The 20,039-nt window shown below is 42.0% G+C and overlaps 1 protein-coding gene across 3 annotated transcripts in view; it reads left to right on the forward strand.

Annotated features, from left to right (window-relative positions):
- QRICH1 (glutamine rich 1) overlaps positions 1-20,039 on the forward strand; it is a 29,626-nt gene that overhangs the window by 1,859 nt on the left and 7,728 nt on the right. For 2 of the 3 annotated variants that reach the window (XM_042799840.1, XM_042799839.1), the window contains 5 exons: positions 3,069-3,398; positions 12,027-13,046; positions 17,312-17,489; positions 18,080-18,234; positions 19,032-19,146. In XM_042799840.1, the coding sequence (XP_042655774.1) occupies positions 3,090-3,398; positions 12,027-13,046; positions 17,312-17,489; positions 18,080-18,234; positions 19,032-19,146 (1,777 nt within the window). In that variant the 5' untranslated portion in view covers positions 3,069-3,089. Of the gene's footprint in view, positions 1-491; positions 818-3,068; positions 3,399-12,026; positions 13,047-17,311; positions 17,490-18,079; positions 18,235-19,031; positions 19,147-20,039 lie in introns of all 3 variants that reach the window. The other variant, XM_042799841.1, reaches the window with a different exon arrangement.

Here is a 20,039-nt window from a genome sequence, read left to right on the forward strand (position 1 = left end):
AGCCTTCAAACTGACAGGAGCAACTCTGGGAGAAACAGTCCAGTCTGCACTGTTACCTGCCGTGTCTTTAGCTCCTTTCCCATTGCCAGAGCTGGAGAACTGTAGAGAAAACCAAAGGAAGATTCTGCTGCTGTTCTGGAGCAGGAGCAAACACCACAAGGCACAGCGGTGTCTGATCCGTTCTTGGGCTTTGAGGGCTGCAGTGACTCAGATGAGCCTTTCAGTGTTTCAAGTGTTAGTGGCTCTCAGTGTACTAACTTCAGCCAGATGCAGAGGAAGGTTTTTCCATGCTAAAAGAGAGGAAAAGCGAGATTTTTTTTTTTTTTTTTTCTGGCAGCTTGTGATAGTGGAAGATTTGCTGGCAGGGGAAGACTGGCCTACTAGGCTCTTGATTTTGGTGCTAAAAAGAACTAATTAAGATGGGGCAGCTGAGCAGGGTCAATGATTTGTGTCTAATAAATTAATTCTGTGTTTGTTCTGCTTCTTGGTAGATGGAAGAGGTACATGATGATTTGGTGGTGGACCTCATCTTGATCTTTGGGCCTGCTGCTTATGTGTCTGGGTTTCTGGTGGCTTCTGGCCTCTGCTACACAGAGGCATGATGTACCTGTGATCAGCCTTTTGACAGAAGGGTTGGAGATCCAAAAGTAAATGTGAGGGCTAACAGTTAGCTGCTATGGAAAACGGTGGCCCTGCTGACCTCCCCACTCACTCCCTTGACAAGATTAACAGAAGGTCAGTAGCTATTCTCTGAATAGTTACAACACAGTAAGTGCCAATGCAGGAGCAAGGAAGAAGGCTGGAACTTTGCTGAGAGGTGAGCCCATCCTATTCAGCAGCAGCTAGCTGTCAAAGAGCATGTAATCTCAAAGAGCCCCTGTAGCATTCTTGTCTGGGTTCCCAGCGTGGCATCCTTGAGGCTTATTCCTCAGAAGGATCATCCCTCTGAAAGCAGTGTCTGCTGGTGCACCTCGGAGTGGACATGCAAAATGATTATGCTTTTCTGAAAGCCTCACTGTAGTATTGAAGTCAAATATTTGCAAGTTCCGAGTAGAAAATTGGGACAAGTTAATTGCTCAAAATCTGCTTTCTAGCTTTGGGGTAACAGAGCATCTTACAATTAGTTGCAAGATATGTTTGAGTGTGCCTGGTGTAGGTCCTGTCTTAGTCACTGAGGATACATTGACAAGATTGTTCTCTGTTGGCTTCACCCTGGACATACAGTCACCTGGGAAAGGGTTAATGTGTCCTGTGGAGGTGTAGAGTACTCTTGGGTGGCTCCTGGAGGAAGCCTCACTCTGCAACTAAGTGAATAGTCTTACTGGGCAACTAAGTGAATAGTCTTAATGGCTTTATCATGTGGAGCTGGCTTGAAAACTTGTCAGGTGAGAATCTCTGAAAGGCAGGAGAATTATTCTTCTGGCCTGCTGTGGGGTCTGCAGGAGCTTCTATATGCTGATTTTTATAGAGCTGTTGGATTTACTAATTGAACACTGTTAGCTGGTGATGCTAACATTGATGCATGTTTTAAGAATATTATCTGTAGTAATCTTATACAGCATCAGCTGTTGCTTAATAAGTCCAGAAACTATAGATACAGTGCAGGTTGCCTCATGTGTGTTCCTCTTACCTTTGATATTCATTCTTGCTCCTGTGAGCCTCGTCCAGTGCACTAGCCATGAACCTCCTCCGTGTAAACAAAAACTTCTGTGTGTTCAGACTGCTGTCACGTAACAGTAGAGTGGTTAGAATTTGCTCTAGCTCCCCTGGATTTCAGTGGGAATTTGAGCTGGGTTTGTGGAATACGCTTGGGTGCCACTGAGAGCGTACAACTAACTCCCATTTTCACACAGGCTCTTGCAGCCTTATGTTCAACCACATACTTCTGTTTTCGTTCTACTTTGTTAAATCATGGTAAAATTATATAAAAGATTCTGCTTTTGTACCTATTTTCTTTAGAACTACAGTCATAATGTACATATAGTGAATGTTTGTCCCTTTTTCTTCTTTTTCGCAGCTTGATCTAGTAGTACTGAATCACCTCTTCTAGTCCTAATCTTGTGTTGTTTTGCATCTTTTCACAGCCATCACAGTATCTGGTAGTGTTATAGCTCAAATCTATTTATTCTTTATCAAGACTAATTAGTGCCTTAGAAACAGCCAGTATACTCACTGCAGAAACAATTTGTGGGTTTAAACAAGATAAGTCAGTAAGAGAAGAATGCTGTCAGAGTATACCCTAGAGCTTTCTAATGTTCTCGGGGGAATCACCTTTTTTTTTTTTTTTTTTTTTTTTTTTTTTTGTTGTTTTTTTTTTTTTCTTTGCTCTCACTTCTTCCCTGATCATCTATTTTTTTTTTTCCTGTCTCTCTCTTGTCTTAATACATAGCATGTTTGATGTTAACCTCTTCTGTATTAAAAGGATTACAAGAACTGATCCTGCTATTGCCTTTGTCGTTTCCAGAGCTCTGCTTCTCCATGTGGAATCTCCTGATTCCAGCATTCTCCTTTTGCTTGCTATGTTCAAATCAATAAGGCTGTCCTAGTCCTAATAGCAATGGGCTGAATGCTGCATCTGTTGCTCTTCTGTTGTGCTTCCCATTAGCTGCCTAGAATAGAACTGCATGGCCTGAGAGAACATACTGCTTGGTTCTCCCACCTCTGTGGCTGCAAAGCAGGGCCACAAATTGATTTCTGAGCTTCTCTCACTAATATTGCATGCTGCAAATGAATGAAATGTATGAGTTGATTTTGTCTGTTATTGGATTCACCTGGTCTGGGTGAAGTACAAGGCTAGAAGATATTACATGGCAGTGAGCTCTTTGAATAGTGCCACAGTTACACCTGATTATCATTCAGACTTTCTTGAGCTGCTAAGGGTTAATCTGAGAAATGTGTAGTAGTGCAAGATGCCTCATAAAGCTAAAGCATCTGTCTCGGGCATCTGGTCTTGAATGTTTGCTAGTTTTCATATGGTACTCGGTATGAGAAATTAGTTACCGGAGTTAGGAATATTCTTGCATCAAAGGAGTGCTGTAGTTAAGACTTTTACTTTCCCTTTCCTTAAGGAACCCTAAGGACCTTGCAATATGAATAATTCTCTGGAGAACACCATTTCCTTTGAAGAATACATCCGTGTGAAGGCGCGAACGATCCCCCAGCACAGGATGAAGGAGTTTCTGGACTCCCTTGCTTCCAAGGGGCCGGAAGCTCTGCAGGAGTTTCAGCAGACGGCCACCACCACAATGGTGTATCAACAGGGTGGCAACTGCATTTACACAGACAGCACAGAGGTGGCTGGGTCTTTGCTTGAACTTGCTTGTCCTGTGACAACCAGTGTCCAGCAGCAAACTCAGCCAGAGCAGCAGATACAGGTTCAGCAACCCCAGCAAGTCCAGGTAAGCGTATTAAATCATCTCTAAATGTATGTATGACTTGCTAACCTATGGAGTAGTGTTCAGAGCCAGCTACTGTCTAACCTGAAACCACAGGCAAGCACTTAAGAAGTAGGGCCAATTAACTTTATGTAGAACAGCACTATTTCCCTTTCATTTAAGGAATTTGGTAGTAAATTTCTCTCTTGACTGTACCTCCATTGAGCCCCGCTGTAGGAGGGCTAGCATACATAGTAATGTGGTGGTGTAACCTCTTGGAGAAATGGTTGACAGTTCTGGCATGTACACAACTCCCCAGAGCCTTGCACTCTGTGTGAAGCCGCTATAAATACCACCCCCCCTCTGCTGGTCTTACTTTATCTGGTTGTTCAGGGTGGTCATGGGATCTAACTCACTTTCAGGTTCTTTTAAATGAAGTCAGTACTCTTTAAATGATTTTGCTTGGACACTGTAAAAGTTGTAGCTCTTGAACTGTTTTTTAAGTGAGGGGGAAATGCAGGGGAGTCAACTTACGATATGAACCAGGGGAAGATACCTTTCAGGAAAGGAACTCTAAAAGATGCTTATGTGTCAAGGTAGATTATTCCTTTTCACAGTGGAAGGAGTCTTCTCTTTTTTTTGTTGTGTTTTTTTTTTTTTTTAATAGGTATTACAGTAATTTTTATGAAGTATTAAGCAAGCAAATCCAGCACCAGAGGATAAAAAGACCAGACAACATGTAACTTAGGATAACTTCTTTGGTTCTCAAACACGTTTTGTAATTTGAAGAGTTTACAGGTGGCAGGGCATTTACTAAGGTTTTCTTACGATATATCCAAAAAGCTGAACTCTGTCTACAGCTGTAGTCCTGTTACACTTTAGATACAAATCTTTCTGCCTTCTGTAGCATGAATGTAAAGCTGTGAGCTCTCTTCTTTTGCAACAAATGAGGGTATGGAGACACAAATGACTGGAGATAAGGCAGTGTGAACTTGGTGCAGTGCAGTAGACTCGTGCTGACAGCTCACTTGCATGCTTTTATCCTACAGGAAAGACAAACTTAGCTCTTTCACTGGGTAACTAGTTTCCAATTACGCTCTCTATTGAGTAAATAAATGCTTAACTGGGACTTCTGTAACCTGTTGCCCTACAGTAACTTGTGTTGCAAGGCTTTTGAAGAATAAAGCCTCTAGTCTCACAGACATGGCTTTCATCTCTGCGTGAGTCTATTAAAACTGATCAAGGCTGCTTTTGGTTCTGCCAGCTAGCATGCATTTCAGGAGAAATTTCATTTTTAGTAGAACAACTAGGAGGGTTGATTTTTTTTTTTTTTTTTTTTTTTTTTTTTTTTTTTTTTTTTGGGTGCCTTAGCCTTGAAGATGTGGAAGGCCCCCAGACCAATTGTAAAAGTCAGGAGGAATCTTTTTTTTTTTTTTTTTTCCCTCTTTCTTCCCTCCTACTGCCTCCTTTCAGAACTATTCAAAGTTCAGGGTTGACCCTTGCAAATCTTCTAGTGACAGAGATAGGGAGGGAGGTCATATATCATATGTTCCAGAGAAAAAATAATCTCCTGACCTTCTTGAAAATAACCATAGAGTTGCTGCCAGAGACCTGTTCCTGTTTTTTAAACTGAATGGCCTGCACCCTGAATTTGAAAAGTATCTGATGAAAGTCAGGATTTTGGCAAGTTTTCTAAAGAATATTGTCTACTCTCTCACCCTTGTTTTACGTGTGACTCGACTTTAAAATATCTGCTTTCACATCTGTCAGTACCGATCATAATTAGCATTTGTGTTGCCTACCCTGCCACTCACTTTAGGATGTTACAAACCCCCAGAACACTTCAGGTGGCACACCTGGTACTAAATAGGGCTGCAGCTTTTGTACATCAGCAGTGCAGCTGGATTCATGTGTATTTGAGCAGCTATTTTAGATTTATCTTGAAGTTTTTTTCCAAGGATGGTGTGGAGAGGAATGTCTTTACCCCTTTGCAAGAGTGTTTTTCTGTCTTTCAAGATTTCTTATTGAGATGTGATTTTATATTAAAGCAATGAATTAGTGTTTGCCTATCTCAAGACTGTCACTGTGGCAGCAGTAGCAGAGCACGGTGTCTGAACAAAGCTGGATTTTGTTGTGGCTCTGGGGGTGACAGTGTTCCACTAGAGCAGTGCACCTGATCCAGCTGGTTCACTTTGCTAAAATACTACTTGTGTTGTATTACGAGAAATTTTGGTCATCTGCTGAAGCCTCTTAGCTTTTGATCAAATTTATGTCATCCCGGTACTTGACTTGATAATCTGTTTAGTTCTGGCTAATCCAATTGCAAATCAGTGGAAGACTATGCTTATGTCTGGCAGTGTGACAGTGGTGCTGAAGGTGACTAATAATATGACCAGTCAGATGACTTCACGGTTGCAAGTGCTGATGACAACCTTATGATCATAAAGATAGACAGTGCTCAGGTTTCATCCTGGATTTTACTTGCTGTGAATAACCAAAGGCAGTGTGTGACTGCTTGCTGCTTTTATTTATCCTGGCAAAATAAATTTCCTGTTTGAAGAAGTTGCCACCTTAGGGTTTTCTTGCCTAAAAGGTTCAACAAACTGTTGCCAAATGTTTATTTTAAAGGCTGAATGGATGCAACTCTTGGGTTATATACTAGTCAGTGCTACAGTACAAGTGACTTGGAGCTCCTTCCATGCTTAGTGCCGCAGCGGTGCCATTAGAGATCTTATGAAAGAGTTTAGTGTGACCAGTTGTCATACCCTGCCCTGCATCAGGGAGTGGCTGGAAGGGCTGCATTTGTTCCAGTCAAGTAAGAGCTGTATCAGCTCTGCCTTTGGTGAGATTGTTGCTTGTTGGTCTTGTGCATCAAGGCCATCAAGTTGATGATGCCAGTGAGAAGAGGTGTTACCACTGACTTGCTTACTTGAATTTGGTATTTTTGCAGAGGTCAGTAAACCTCTCGTGCCTCTTCCACAAGAAAATCTGACTGAAAGAATATCAGAGGACAGAAAGTATCTTTGCTTAAGATACATACAGTGCATATGGGGAAGATCCTCAGTTTACGCTTTTTGTTAGTCTGATGGCTAGGTGGCAAGAGCTTCTTGGACAGCGTTTGAGGAGAGGATGTTACAGGTGGGCAGGATCACAGAACCATATAGGGAATCGTTAAATGCCTGTGTAGAATGTCTTTCAGCTAAGGCTTGTGCCTTTCTAATTGCTTAGGTCCTTATGCGTTTACTGTTCATCTTTTTCAGTCTTTCCTGAGTCTGTTCTGTGACTTCAGACCATTATAGGAAGCTGGGCATTACTAATAATATAAGGCAGGGAAAGGTGCCCTTAAGTAGCTCAGAAGAAGACCTTATCTCTGGCTCTACACAGAATGCATCTTTCCTTTGCTTCTGATAGATGCAGCTTCCCCCTGCCCCTGTATTGGTTCTGAAGTTTAGCCTGGAGGTAGGGCTTCTATTCTCTTACCTTTGAAAAGCATTCCAATAAGATGCTGGTGTAGCAGCTGGTATTAAATAGCACTTGCTAGAGCTGAGTGTGTCAATTCAGAGAATGGTTACAGTCAAGAGTGGTGTTTTCAAGGTAGCACCTTCTCGCATATGGAAGTAAATCCCTCTGAGAGGTAATCTGGTTTGTTTTCCCTGGTTCACCTATTTTAAGTGTCTTAGGTCTAAATCCTGCCCCAGTGTACAGCTTGACAACATAATATTGCTATTGTAACTGTTCAAACACACGCAAGGCCTAATTTGACCCATGGAATTCTCTCTGATGTTGATGAATGAGCAGAGGAAAAACCTGGAGTGGGAATCTGTCTGGCAGTTGTTCTGAAAAGCTGACTTGTTACCCTCCCAGTAGATGTTGTTTACTTAGATAGCAAAGGACTTCCTGTAAAGTAGTTGAATAACAAGTTCCAATGTTTCCTGCTACTTAAGCGATCAGTCTTTTCACCTACGCTGTACTTCAGATCGGTTTTGTACTTACATGCATACCTTCTGGTGTAACGTTAGAAGGAACTCTAGTACAGTGTTAGTTTTTAATGCTGATGTCACTAACTTAGGCCTGTTGTTGAGGGAAGTGTATTTTAAGCCTTCTTTCCTTAAATTGGGTTAAAAACCAGAGATTGTTGTTCTTGTGCTCTCACTTTTTGTCCAGGTGTTTGACTTCTGTCAACTTGCACAGGTGTGGAAGTTTGAGGTGCACCTACATTACTTTTTGGGGAAGGATTTGGAGCATACTTCCTGCAGCAAGTTTGCCGCCTGCTCCCACTTACCTCTTGTAGGTTTGGAGCCTGTAATTTGGGGTTCCCTTCAGGTGAAACTAAGCTGCAAGATGCAGTCCTGTTGTGTCTGGGTGTTTGTCTAGCATGGCTAGTGGGCAGGACTAGATGTTGGCCTTCATTTTTGCTCTGAAGATCTGCACTTGATGTGTCCTGCTACTTGCTAGTGTGAATGTAGCTTCAGAAACCAAGATGTGTTTGTGGAAAGTGGCATTTAAGAGCCTGTCAGGTGCTCTGGGGCAAGCTAGATATCAGAAAATCCATGCAGGCAAGAGGTTGGTATGTGTGCTCATTTGGCATTAGGTTTTAGCAATTATTAGGTAATCCAGTCAGTCTGCAGATGAGATTTTCTTTGCTTGAGAATTCTATCAACTTAATTGTTTCAAAACTGCAGTTCTGCAGTCTGATTCCTTGTTGGGCAGAGAATCCACACAGGGCAGACATGTTATGAATCCTACTTGAAAGTTTGTTGGAGTTAGTCTATCAACCATGAGGAAAAAAAACCTTTGGAAAGCAGGCTTCAGCTGTTCTCATGTTTGCTGAGTTACTAATTTTCTCTTTGCATGTGCTCAGTTCTAGACAGAATATGTTTTTGAGCTTAATGTGACAGAAGATTTCCTTTAAGGGAATCTTAAGAATTTAGTTCTGCCCTCCTGTTATGATGCAGGGCTGACTTCTAATGGTTTTGAGTCGCTAGTCAGCTAGTACTTGGTACAACTTCTACTTATTTTATGGTAAAAAAATGTGTGGTGGTAGCTTACTGGGATGTGATTCTTCTCATGCTGTTAGATCCAAGCTTCTGTCAGTAAGCAGTTTTTCAGTACTGGTAACTTGACATGTTCCTCTCTTGCACCAGTATAACCCAGGATTTCCCAGCATAACATGTTCTAGCTTTGATCCTAGGCATAAAGTAGATTTAAAGTCCTCCCTGTTGGTGTTGGCCTGTAAATTTAAAGCATTCCTGTTTGTACAGAGTCTTTAAAAAAGTAGGCTGCTGCTGATGTTTAATGTAATTCTTTGTCCTTTTTTTCTCCGATAGCAAGTTAGACAATGAGGTCAACATAAGAAGCTCTAGTCTCAGAGCTGGGTTAAAGTCTGTATATCTGAAATGAATGCTTGTAGCACTCCTGGGTACAACCTACTTGAAAATAGGGAAGGATCTACTGCAAAATACGGTTGTTAAAAATGAATGTGTAATTCACAAGGGATGCCTAATGCACGGTAGGTAGAGCTCCAATATCCTTTTAAATAGGAGCAGTCTGTAGTCAGAAGCATGATGTCTGCAGTTTGCAGCATGGAGAACTTCCATTGATTCTGGAGTCTGATTTCTTCATCTTTGGGTGTTAGCAATAACACTATGTGAACTCCAAAGCAGGAGTAAGACATCCTAGTTGTAGGGATTAGGATTTAGTCCTGGGGGAGTATCATAGGGCCTCAGGTCATGATTGCTCATCTGCTGAAAAGTAATGGAAGTTGCCTGTGACTTTTAGAGTAGGCTGAGGCTCTAAAATGGTTAATGGTTCAAAGCTGTGCCAGGGGAGGTTTAGTCTGGGCATTAGGAACCATTTATTTACCGAGAGGGTAGTCAAACACTGGAACAGGCTTCCTAGAGAGGTGGTTGATGCCCCAAGCCGGTCAGTGTTTAAGTGGCATTTGGACAATGCCCTTAATAACATGCTTTAGCATGTGGTCAGCCCTGAAGTGGTTAGGCAGTTGAACTAGATGATCATTGTAGGTCCCTTCCAACTGAAATAGTCTAGCCTATAAAAGCAGAAGGAAGAAAATGCTGTCTTGTCAGGTCTGTTCTGAGACCATGCCTCTTTTGCAGATAGTGCCTCTTGCTTAAACCTATTCCATTACCTTTCTGATTGCACTTATGTGGTAAAATTGTTTCAGCACAGGAGTGAACTTTCAATTCTTACTGATAGCAAAAAAAAAAAAAAAGTCTGCTTTGTATAAGCTGCAGCAGTACCAGAAACAGTAATGTAAAGTTTTGCATGGAAAGAAGATGGGGATACTTAAAGGTATTCTCGGTGAACCTCTGCAGATTCTGAAAATACACTGCAGAAGTACAGGATAGATGACACGTTTACTTCTTTCTGTGATGTGATTTTGGATCCTACCAGATAAAGCAAGTGTTTCTTGTGTGAAACTGAAAATATATCAGTGCAGTAATGCATTTTACTTTGTCCAGTCTTGGGCCTTTGCCTTGCAGCTAATCTTTTGAACAAGGACTTAATTTAATACTAAGAATTATGTTAGTGATTTTTTAAAGTCAGATATTTTGAAGAATACTTGCCTTAGAGGTGTAATTGAAACTGGCTGTCTTGAACTGAACTCTTAATGGGGAGTTGTGCTTGGGCCTGTTTGACCATGGCAGTACTCATGCTGTAGGGCAGTATGATAAAAGTATCAAATAGAACTGAAGAAGCATCCCATAGGTGACTTCATCTTTTTCAATTAACTGCCTGATCAAATCACTCATTGATGCAGCTTTTTTAAACTGTCATGCTGACACAAGGTCATATGTTTCTTGTTACCTTGCAGGAAATTATTCTAGAAAGTCTACATTGTCTGGATTACAATATACTACATACAGCTCCCAGCAGGAACCTGTAAAATTCCATATTTTTCCTGGAAATAGAATTAGTTCTTAACAGGGGGTGACTTGTAAAACTGATCTGCAAGCAGTATATCTTGCTACCCCACTTTTTTCTTTAGCAACTCTTAATTGGCTGCAAATGAATCCTTAATGTTGTTTAAGACTTCTTAGAGGTGATGTTGGGAAGTGAGATTTCATGATTCTGCGCAATGCAGACCTGCATGGTAGCTCTTTTTGGTATTGTCAGGCTGGCTGGTGTGGTGTCTCTGTGCAAATATTATGTTAGCTTGACTGACTCTAGGAAGTGAGGTAGAAAAGGGAGCGAGAACACGAGTAGGAAGACATAGTTTTGCAACTAAATAAATCTCTGTTGGCTTCAGACTTCATAGGGCTCTCATAGGTGCTACTAATAAAGCTCTACATCTCTCATGTGGATTTGAAAGGAGAGGTTGAGTAATTAATTCCCTCCCTTAAGATATAGCGTTAAGGAAGTCTAGTGAAGCAGATAAACACGGGAACCAGGGATATGGCTTCTAGGGCAAGGCAAATGCAACAAAGTGGCTGTGTAAATGTGGGGGACTAAGTGGTGAGGTGTCCAGACCTCACTTGGTGTCCTGAGAGTGAAGATACCAGCTGGGCTGGGTTCAAGGCCTGGAATGTGAAGTTGAGACCTGAACTTTGTATTGGGAGCTACCTCTGGCTCCAAGACTGCTGCAAGGTAGTGTGACAGACCTTGGACAGATGAGCGTTGATGTGAGAGGGTGTGATTTTTTTTTTTTTTTTTTTTTTAATATATATATATATATATATATATATATATATATATATATTTTCCCTAAAATAAAAGGAGCTGTGTTTGGTTCCAAGTCTTAAAATATTTTGTCCATGTTATTCAGCATTTTTTAAGTGCATGAGCTAGAAAATACAACTGAGTAATTTGGACAATAAATAGAATTAAATGGAATAAGTAAATAATGAAAAAATAATTGGCTTTAATTATCACTGCCAAAAAAATACTTCTGAAGTTTGAAAAACAAATGCTGCAGTGTTGCCCTTTAGCACATGACAAAGATTCACATTGAACTTACAACTTTCTGTGATGACACCCACATGTGCAGTGTTACTGTTAGCCATTGATTTCAAAATAATATTTCTGTACCTTATGTGAAAAGAGCCAAGTGGTGGTTTCAACTTACCCATATTTCTTACTGCCCGTCACTGATGAGTGATCCTGTGGCCATTTGGGGGATTGGGGTTGAAAGCAATAAAACAATCTTTAGAGCATAGTAAGAATGAGGTAAGCTCCTGCATTTTGTAGCAAGATAAACTTAATATCAAAATTGTAATGTATGTGACCTTAAAGTCTTGCTATTGCAAGGCTTTTGCTGAAATAACATTTTAGCAATGCAAATAGCTCTGAAGACTCTTGGCTTCCAAGGATGCAATCTGTTGGCTTGAGCGCACAGAGCTTTGAGGATGGAGATGCAGCTCACGCACTGTTCTGTCTGTGCTGAGGAGTGTGATCATGTGCAATGCTGAGCAAACATCGTCTACCGTATCACGGTTATCAACCAGGTGCTTCTAGAGTAACTTGGTTTCATTTTCCTGAGATCTTTACTAGTGGATTAATATATAGGATCATAAAACTGAGCATAAAAGATGTGGAGCGTAGACCTCCAGTGCTGCACCATCTCTGTTGGTGGCCCCCATGTTGATCACTGACTCTTGCTAATTTCTAACTGCTGAATTGGTGTTGTTGCAGGTTCAGGTCCAGGTCCAGCAGTCACCGCAGCAGGTCTCCGCCCAGCAGCTCTCTCCACAGCTCACTGTCCATCAGGCTTCGGAGCAACCGATACAGGTCCAAGTGCAGATCCAAGGCCAGGCGCAGCAGCAAGCATCCCAGACAATACAGAGTCAATGTCTTCAGAGCCCCAGCCCATCTCAGCTGCAGGCAGCTCAAATCCAAGTGCAGCATGTGCAGACTGCCCAGCAGATCCAGGCTGCGGAGATACAGGAGGAACACATACAACACCAGCAGATCCAGGCCCAGCTTGTGGCAGGACAGGCCATTACTGGTGGCCAGCAGATACAGATCCAAACAGTTGGGGCACTGTCACCTCCACCTTCTCAACAAGGCTCTCCACGAGAGGGAGAGCGGCGGATCAGCACTGCTAGTGTCCTTCAGCCAGTGAAGAAACGTAAAGTGGATATGCCTATTACTGTATCATATGCTATTTCAGGGCAGCCAGTTGCCACAGTGCTGGCCATTCCTCAGGGCCAGCAGCAAAGTTACGTCTCTTTAAGGCCAGACTTGTTAACAGTGGACAGTGCTCACCTGTACAGTGCCACTGGGACCATTACTAGCCCCACTGGAGAGACTTGGACCATCCCTGTTTACTCTGCTCAACCACGCGGTGACCTTCAGCAGCAAAACATAACCCACATCGCCATCCCTCAGGAGGCCTACAATGCCGTCCACGTCAGTGGCTCGCCAACGACACTGGCTACCGTGAAGCTGGAAGACGACAAGGATAAGATGGTGGGAAGTACTTCAGTAGTGAAGAACTCTCACGAGGAAGTGGTGCAGACTCTTGCTAATTCGCTCTTTCCGGCGCAGTTTATGAATGGCAACATCCACATTCCAGTGGCAGTGCAGGCTGTGGCAGGGACATACCAGAACACAGCACAGACAGTGCACATATGGGACCCGCAGCAGCAACAGCAGCAGCCCACACCCCAAGAGCAGGGGCAGCAGCAGCAGCAACTACAGGTCACTTGCTCAGTAAGTTAAAACTGCTTCTTGGTCTCAGTCTGAGAGTAACACCTTGCGAATGTTGTGGAGAGGGAGGATGTCAGCAGGCAGCTGGTATCGAGGAAGCAGAGATGGGTCTGTCGCAGGAGCCTGGGTGTGACGTGTAGGGCATTTGACTCCCGATAGGTGCAGGACTGCAAGTGTTAATGTTGGTACATAATAGGATTCAAGACTTCCCAAAAGAAAATACAGTCTTGATCTTTGTAGTGTAAATTAATAGATACATACTCATTGCTAGCTTCTTCATAGCAGGGTCTGCAGTCTTCTCCTGAGGTGTTTTAGGGGTTGTAGTGGACAGACAGGGGTGGCTGTAGCAAAATAAGGTGTGCAAATACACTAGTCGCCTAGTGTTATGACCCGAACTGGGAGCCCAAGGAGACGTAAAGGTTCTGTGATCCCCTTGGGTTAAATTAAGGTGAAACAACACCAAACAACCCGTTAAGATGTTTTACTTGTGGTAGAAAAAACTTACACTTGGAAAGGTATATTAAGCAATGAGTTTTCTTATTAATAATTCTATAAGAAAGAGACAAAAGGAAGGGAAAGGAGGAGAGTCTGGTCAGCACCCCTTGTTCCAGCATTGTCTCAGATCTGGAAATCTTGGGTGGTGGGTGCACACACAGCAAAGTTTTCTGTTTAAGTTCATCTTAACAGCTGATTAACATACTAGACAGAGAGGCAGGTATTCTGGGAACTCATTTCCATCAGAGAGGAGGTGGTCTGTTTCCCTCCTACCACCTTCTTCCTCAGTTTTTTAATTCTTGGGTAATTGTCCAGCCTTTAGCTTATCAGTCTTTTTTTTTGAGGCTTATATAAGGAATTTAGCACTACATAAGTAAGGAAGTGGAGCCTGTGCTTCCTTTGATACCCCTTCCCTGGGCAGCATTCCTTAGAGTAATCGCAAAGGCCACAACTTGTACTTGAGGCTTTCTGTGTTGAGGAATGTTTGAGGCATTGATTCTTTCAGTTCCTGACACCTAGTTATCAGTTACCTTGTGCTATGCAGCAGGTGGGGTTCACAGCAGATCCAGTGCTTGTGTTAAGTGTCAAAATCTGACTAGTTGTTAGCAAACTTTATGGATCAGGTATACCTATCTGTAACACCATGATCTGCTTCTGGTAAATGCCAGGTGTGCGAGAGCATGGTAATGAGCAGTGGCAAGTAAGCATCTCTTCATAGTGCTTGGAAAACATGGCAGCCCAGGTGTGGGTTTTTGTTTTTTGTTTTTTTTTTTTTTTTTTTTTTAAGGCTTTGTTGCTAACTTTAAACCATAGATTATTTTGAATTGGCTTTTAAAACTTGAATAACTAGGGCTATTAATGGCTACTTTTATATGTGCAAATGGATGTAATTTATCTTTTATTACCAGAAAGTGAAAAGTGATTGATCTGTCAGAGCCTGTTTTTGCTGAATGGAATGAGGGCAAAAATATCCAAGTCTGCTAGCATAAATGTTGTTATAAATTCTTTCCAGTTTATAAATAACACTGTTGGCTCTACAAATATATACCCTCTACTTCATCAGTAAGCTCTGAGACAAGGAGGATTACTTTCTGTAGTCATGTCTGATTGTTTCAGAATTGATTGTGGACTATAACCCACCATGGTGTTCAGTGAAAAGGGGTCCCTACATCACTAGGCAGCTCCCAGGTGCTGGATGCCCTCTTTTATAAAGCTGTACTTTAAGCTACAGCTTATGAGTTTTGTAATGCATGGGGTTTTGTTTGGTTGGGAATTTTTTTGTTTTGTCATATTCAAAGAGCATTTTGTAGCTCATCTTTTCCCTGTATTGGTACTTCAGAGATTACTTTGTTGCTTTCAGCTGCTCCAACAAATTAAGCTGATAGAGCTTTCTGCTAAACAGGATTTTTAGACTTATTCTAGGGTCTTTAAAGAGCATGAGCCACATTCTTGGGATCCTTTCTGAGGTATTAGCTCCATAATTTCTCTAAGGGTTACTTGTAAAGCTTCTGCTAACACCATGTATTCCTGTGCTCAGTGGTCTGCAATTCTTGGGTATCAGACAGTTATCTGATCCCAATTCTCTGGAGTACTGGGTGTTGCATAAGCCCCTAAATACAGAGACGAGTCCAGGGGGGATGCATTCTTCCTCTAAGAGGGCAATAAAGCTACTATAGGTGAGCATCAAACTTTTGGGTGTTGTCCCTCTCACAACTGTGAGGCTGAGAAGGAATTTACCTGCTTGCCCCACACTGTCCTCTGGCATTGTGCTGCTGTGGGATACAGGCAAATTGCAGCTGTTTTGCTGTGTTTGTGAAAAATGTAAGTCAGTTAAGAAGCAACTGGCAGTTCATCAAACTAACTCTAACCTGTGTGTGTGCCTTCACACTGGACAATGAGTCTGCGAGGTCAGGACAGAAAATTGCCCCTTAGGTTGGACTGATGGAGGTGGTTGCATCTGGAAAGATTTCTGCTCTCTGGAGAGTAATGGGGCAGTGCTCTGGAGGAGAGCAGAGGATCAATCCTAGCTTTTACAAAGACAAGGTGTCAGTTCACCCTTGGACTCCTGTCCTTTTTAAGGCAGAGGCTTGCTTGACAACTTAAACTTTGTTGCCATCTGAGTTGATAAAAGCTGGGTCCTTTCAGTCATAGCCTCCCTCTGCAGCTGTGGTAGATGCTGCTGGTGATGGTAGGGGCTGGTAAGCAAAGAGCTATTAAAAAGCTGAGGCATTAAAAAAAAAAAAAAACAAAAAAAAAAAAACAAAAAACCAAAAACCAACCACAAGCAGTCAGAAAGCTCCAGTCTGAGGCTCTTTCAGGCTTTGCCTCTTCAGCTGTTTTTTTTTGTTACACTAAGTAAGGTACAAATATTACTAAAGTCCCTATGCCATTTTCATTGTGGTCTGTAGTATGGTCAGAGTAACTTTAACTGATGATTGACACCTGGCAGTATCGAAGGAAAAGTTACTTCATTATAACAGCCTTGATTTTTGGGGCAGCTCTTAAGAAGGAGAAAGCAAAACTCTCATGATGTAAGAATTCCTATGTCTGTAATATTCAGGGTACCAGTGAGAATTTGATGAAGGACTGTAAAGCTTCAAGTTAATCTCCTTAATTGAGGTAGCCAGGAGACTTTCTGTGGCATGGGATTGACAATCTGTAGTGAAGAATGCAGAGTGAGTGCAGTTGGAGGGCTTGCTGCTCTTTCTGGGTAGGTGCCATCAGTTGCCTGTAAAATAAGTTTCAGTTTGAGGTAGCAGTTCTTGGTGACTTAAGGTCCAGGTGCAAAGTAAACTTCAGGGGGTCTGGAGACCTTGTAGGTCTATAGTAGGTCATACAGTAGCTCTTCACAGAATAGTACCTAGTCCTCATTAGCAGTATTTTGTAGTCTGAGAGCACTGCATTGCAAACCAAATTAATGTTTTGATGCTGATCTGTTATTGCTTTATACCTCATACAAATTAATCTTATCAGTTGTTGGTAATAAGAAGAGAGCGTATCTATTCTGTTTGCCTGTTAGGTACTGAGTAATGACAAGAGCCTGCCCTCGATAGGCAAGGGTGGGAAGGGACATTAGCAGTCTACAGAACGTGATTCTACCCAGAACCTTGCTCAGGGCAGTTTAGGTTTGGAGCAGCAGTGGTTAGTAAAGCTGGTGGCACCTTGCTGTTCTTCCCTGCCAGGGGTGGTGATCTCTCTAGCTGTTGTGTCTGTGAGGGGCCTTGGGCTGTTCTTGTTGCTTGTTGTGGTGAGAAGATGGACTGTAGTGGTGGTTCAGAATGACAAGTTAGCTGAAGCCAAGAAAAATTCATTGGAGCAAACTGGGCTTTAGAACTGGTAGTGATCTGTTTCAGTGTTTGAGGGGAGACTGTTGTTGAGAGGACTTTAGTCCTATGAAGATCCTTGCCTTTGAATGTACCGGCTAGCTGCTTAATGATATTGCAGCAAGAATGGCTCATGGCTGTTAGGTCTCCTATGATGTTCTGCAGGACTTCTGAATGCATTGAACTGCAAGTTGTGTGAATTTGCTAAAGAGGTTACAGATATGCCCATTCAAACTAAAAGTGTTCTTGGAGAGACGAATACTCTTGCAAGCAGCTATTAGTTTAGACAGCAAAAGTTGTGTTCCTTGTATTAATTTCTTGTTAGACTGTTGCAAACGACTGATATCCTGCAGCTAGAGGTGGTGGGGCATTACTTGTGGGTGTTTTGTTTTTTTTTTTGTTGAGCTTTTGCATATCAAAGTGTATATATAAACTGAAATGTTTTCATAGGCTCAAACTGTTCAGGTTGCTGAAGTTGAACCACAGCCACAGCCACAGACTTCACCTGAACTTCTACTTCCAAACTCTCTGAAGCCAGAAGAAGGACTTGAAGTGTGGAAAAGCTGGGCACAGACCAAGAATGCAGAGCTGGAAAAAGAAGCCCAAAATAGGCTAGCACCTATTGGAAGTATGTGTCATGACAACATGGCCTTTCATTCCTTTCAAGTAGAGCTAGGAATGACTAAAACGTTAGCTGTTTACCACTCTGGAAAACACCTTTCTTTAATTAGTGATTGGTTTTAAATTTAAACTTTGGTTTACTCTGCAGTACCAATAACTGCACATTCCCACTCTCCCTATGGCTCTAAGCTGAGCAAACTGGAGCACCTAGGCTGGTAGCAGTAGAAGAGGGCACTGTGTGGCTGTAGTGCACACGCGAACAAAATGTGAATGCCAGCGAAGCTGTCATGGAGTTGCTGTTTCCCTGTTGCTGCAGGGCAGCATTTCATTGTGGACATGGTAGAAGAAGGCAATAGTCATGCAGTTGGCAGGGCAGAGAGTCTTCCTGTCGGATTCTTGCCCATTTATCTTTTAGTAGATCTGACAGCCTAAGATCTTGATTTATTTCAGCTTGCTTTATTATACTGGGAGAACGAGTTAGTATTGGGCATGCCAGATAGAATGGCAAAGCTGGAGATGTGGGAAATCATTCCTGAAAGATTGGGAAATCCTACAGCTTTATGACTTAAATAAGATGGCTTTGTTTTGTTTTTCCAGGGCGTCAGCTGCTGAGGTTCCAGGAAGATCTCATATCTTCAGCTGTGGCTGAGCTGAATTATGGTCTATGCTTAATGACACGAGAAGCTCGAAATGGTGATGGTGAACCTTATGATCCAGATGTGCTCTACTATATTTTCCTGTGTATTCAGAAGGTAGGGGGAGGACAGCTGTGTGTGTAGCAGAGCCATGCATGTTGTCAGCATGTATAGGGCTGATTCTCTGTGATAGAAATGGAGACTGTAGCTTCTATTAATCTTCCCAACAACTTCGTAGGAAAAAAAATCTCTTTGCTTTAATTATAAAAAAAAGAATCAGATTAAATGTAATTAGTGCACAGCAATGCTTTCACCTACTAAGTTAAGTTTGTGAAGAACTGTTAATAAATGAGTTCAGTATCATGATGAGAATAATAAAATCTTTTGTGTTTTTGGTGGGGGGAGGAGAGCTGGGTAACGTTTGAGGAAGTTGTCAGTGTCAAAACTTGATCTAGTTGAAGATTTAACAGGCAAGAACTTAACTTTTTGTGGTGTAATATTACTGATAGCTGGTAATATTGGTGTGCTTTCTGGAAGAGCTGCAGGAACAGAGCTAAACTCTGATAGAATTGAGCATCTCTCTCCCTAACCTTAAAAAGTAGTGTCCAAAGGACAGTCATGTGAAATAACTTGCAGTGAACACACCTGAAATAAAAGGTAAAATCCCAACCAGCTTTAATTTCTAAGATGGTTTTTCCGTTCTGTTTTAGCATTCCCATGATAGTAACTGAGATTACCTACCCTATACTGGCCTTAGAAGAGTGAGGACCCTTGCACCAAGTAGAATGTATTAGTTCTCAGTGCTATGCTGTAAAATGCTTGACTGACCAGGTACATGGGCTCTTAGGATAAGGTCTGGTCTGAGGAATATACTCACTACCACTGTACTGGACTGTATTGTGAATCTCTTACAGTATCTCTTTGAAAATGGCCGAGTAGATGACATCTTCTCAGATCTGTACTATATTCGGTTCACTGAATGGCTGCACGAAGTTCTCAAGGACGTACAGCCACGCATTTCCCCTCTTGGTAAGAACTTTTAAGAACTTTAAACATTACAAACTCCAGAAAGTTTTAAACTGAAATAAAGCACGTGTGGTCTGAATAGAAGCCCCTTCAAAGTATTTAACGTCCCTAGGACAGTTCATACTGGTCACAGAGAAAAGTGTTGCTTCTGCAGTGAATGCCAGGGTTACTGCGCACATCAGTCTCTAGCCCTGACAGTCGTTGAGGGTTATTTGTCTATGACTTGTCACCCCTCAAAAGGCAGATTGTTGGGACTTTGTAGTGTCATGAGATTGGTTTACTTGGAAGCCAGCTGATCCTTGATCTGAAGTTGAATCAAGCTTCCTCATCGGAAGTACTAATACATCTTGCCTCTAATATGTATTGTTACTTTGGGACATAGTACAAAACTGTCATGTTGCCATGTAGCCAGATGGATACAGTCTGCAAGACCAACTGAGTGTCAAAATAAAAAAACAATGCGTGATTAGAAACTCAAATGCTGCAGTCAATTGCAGCTCATCAACACTGTGTTCAGAAGATGGTGGCAACAGGGGTGGAGGGATCAGTTCCAGAAGGGACAGATTTTGACAAAGTTGCATATGAGAACTAGATTAAGAATTGCATTTTCAGAGCACAGAAACCTGGTTTCTCATTACTTCATTCCCTTTGATCTGATTAGACGTCAGTGAAGAAGTTATTGCTTGTGTTCAGAAAAGTAGCTGATGTTACAGGCTAGATGGCTAAGTAGCACTGGGAGTTTTGGAATCCTTTGTCTTCACTCTGGCTGTTTGATCTGTGCTTTGTCATTCCACAAGCCCTTGAGTTCATACTGCTGTCTGTTTTTCTGTTTATCTGTGTATTTGGAGTATAGTATTTCTCTTCTACACAAAGGAAAAAAATTTGAGAATCAAAGG

This window comes from Tyto alba, unplaced genomic scaffold (assembly GCF_018691265.1).
Source record: "Tyto alba isolate M040663 unplaced genomic scaffold, T.alba_DEE_v4.0 Super-Scaffold_3, whole genome shotgun sequence".
Taxonomy (NCBI): domain Eukaryota; kingdom Metazoa; phylum Chordata; class Aves; order Strigiformes; family Tytonidae; genus Tyto; species Tyto alba.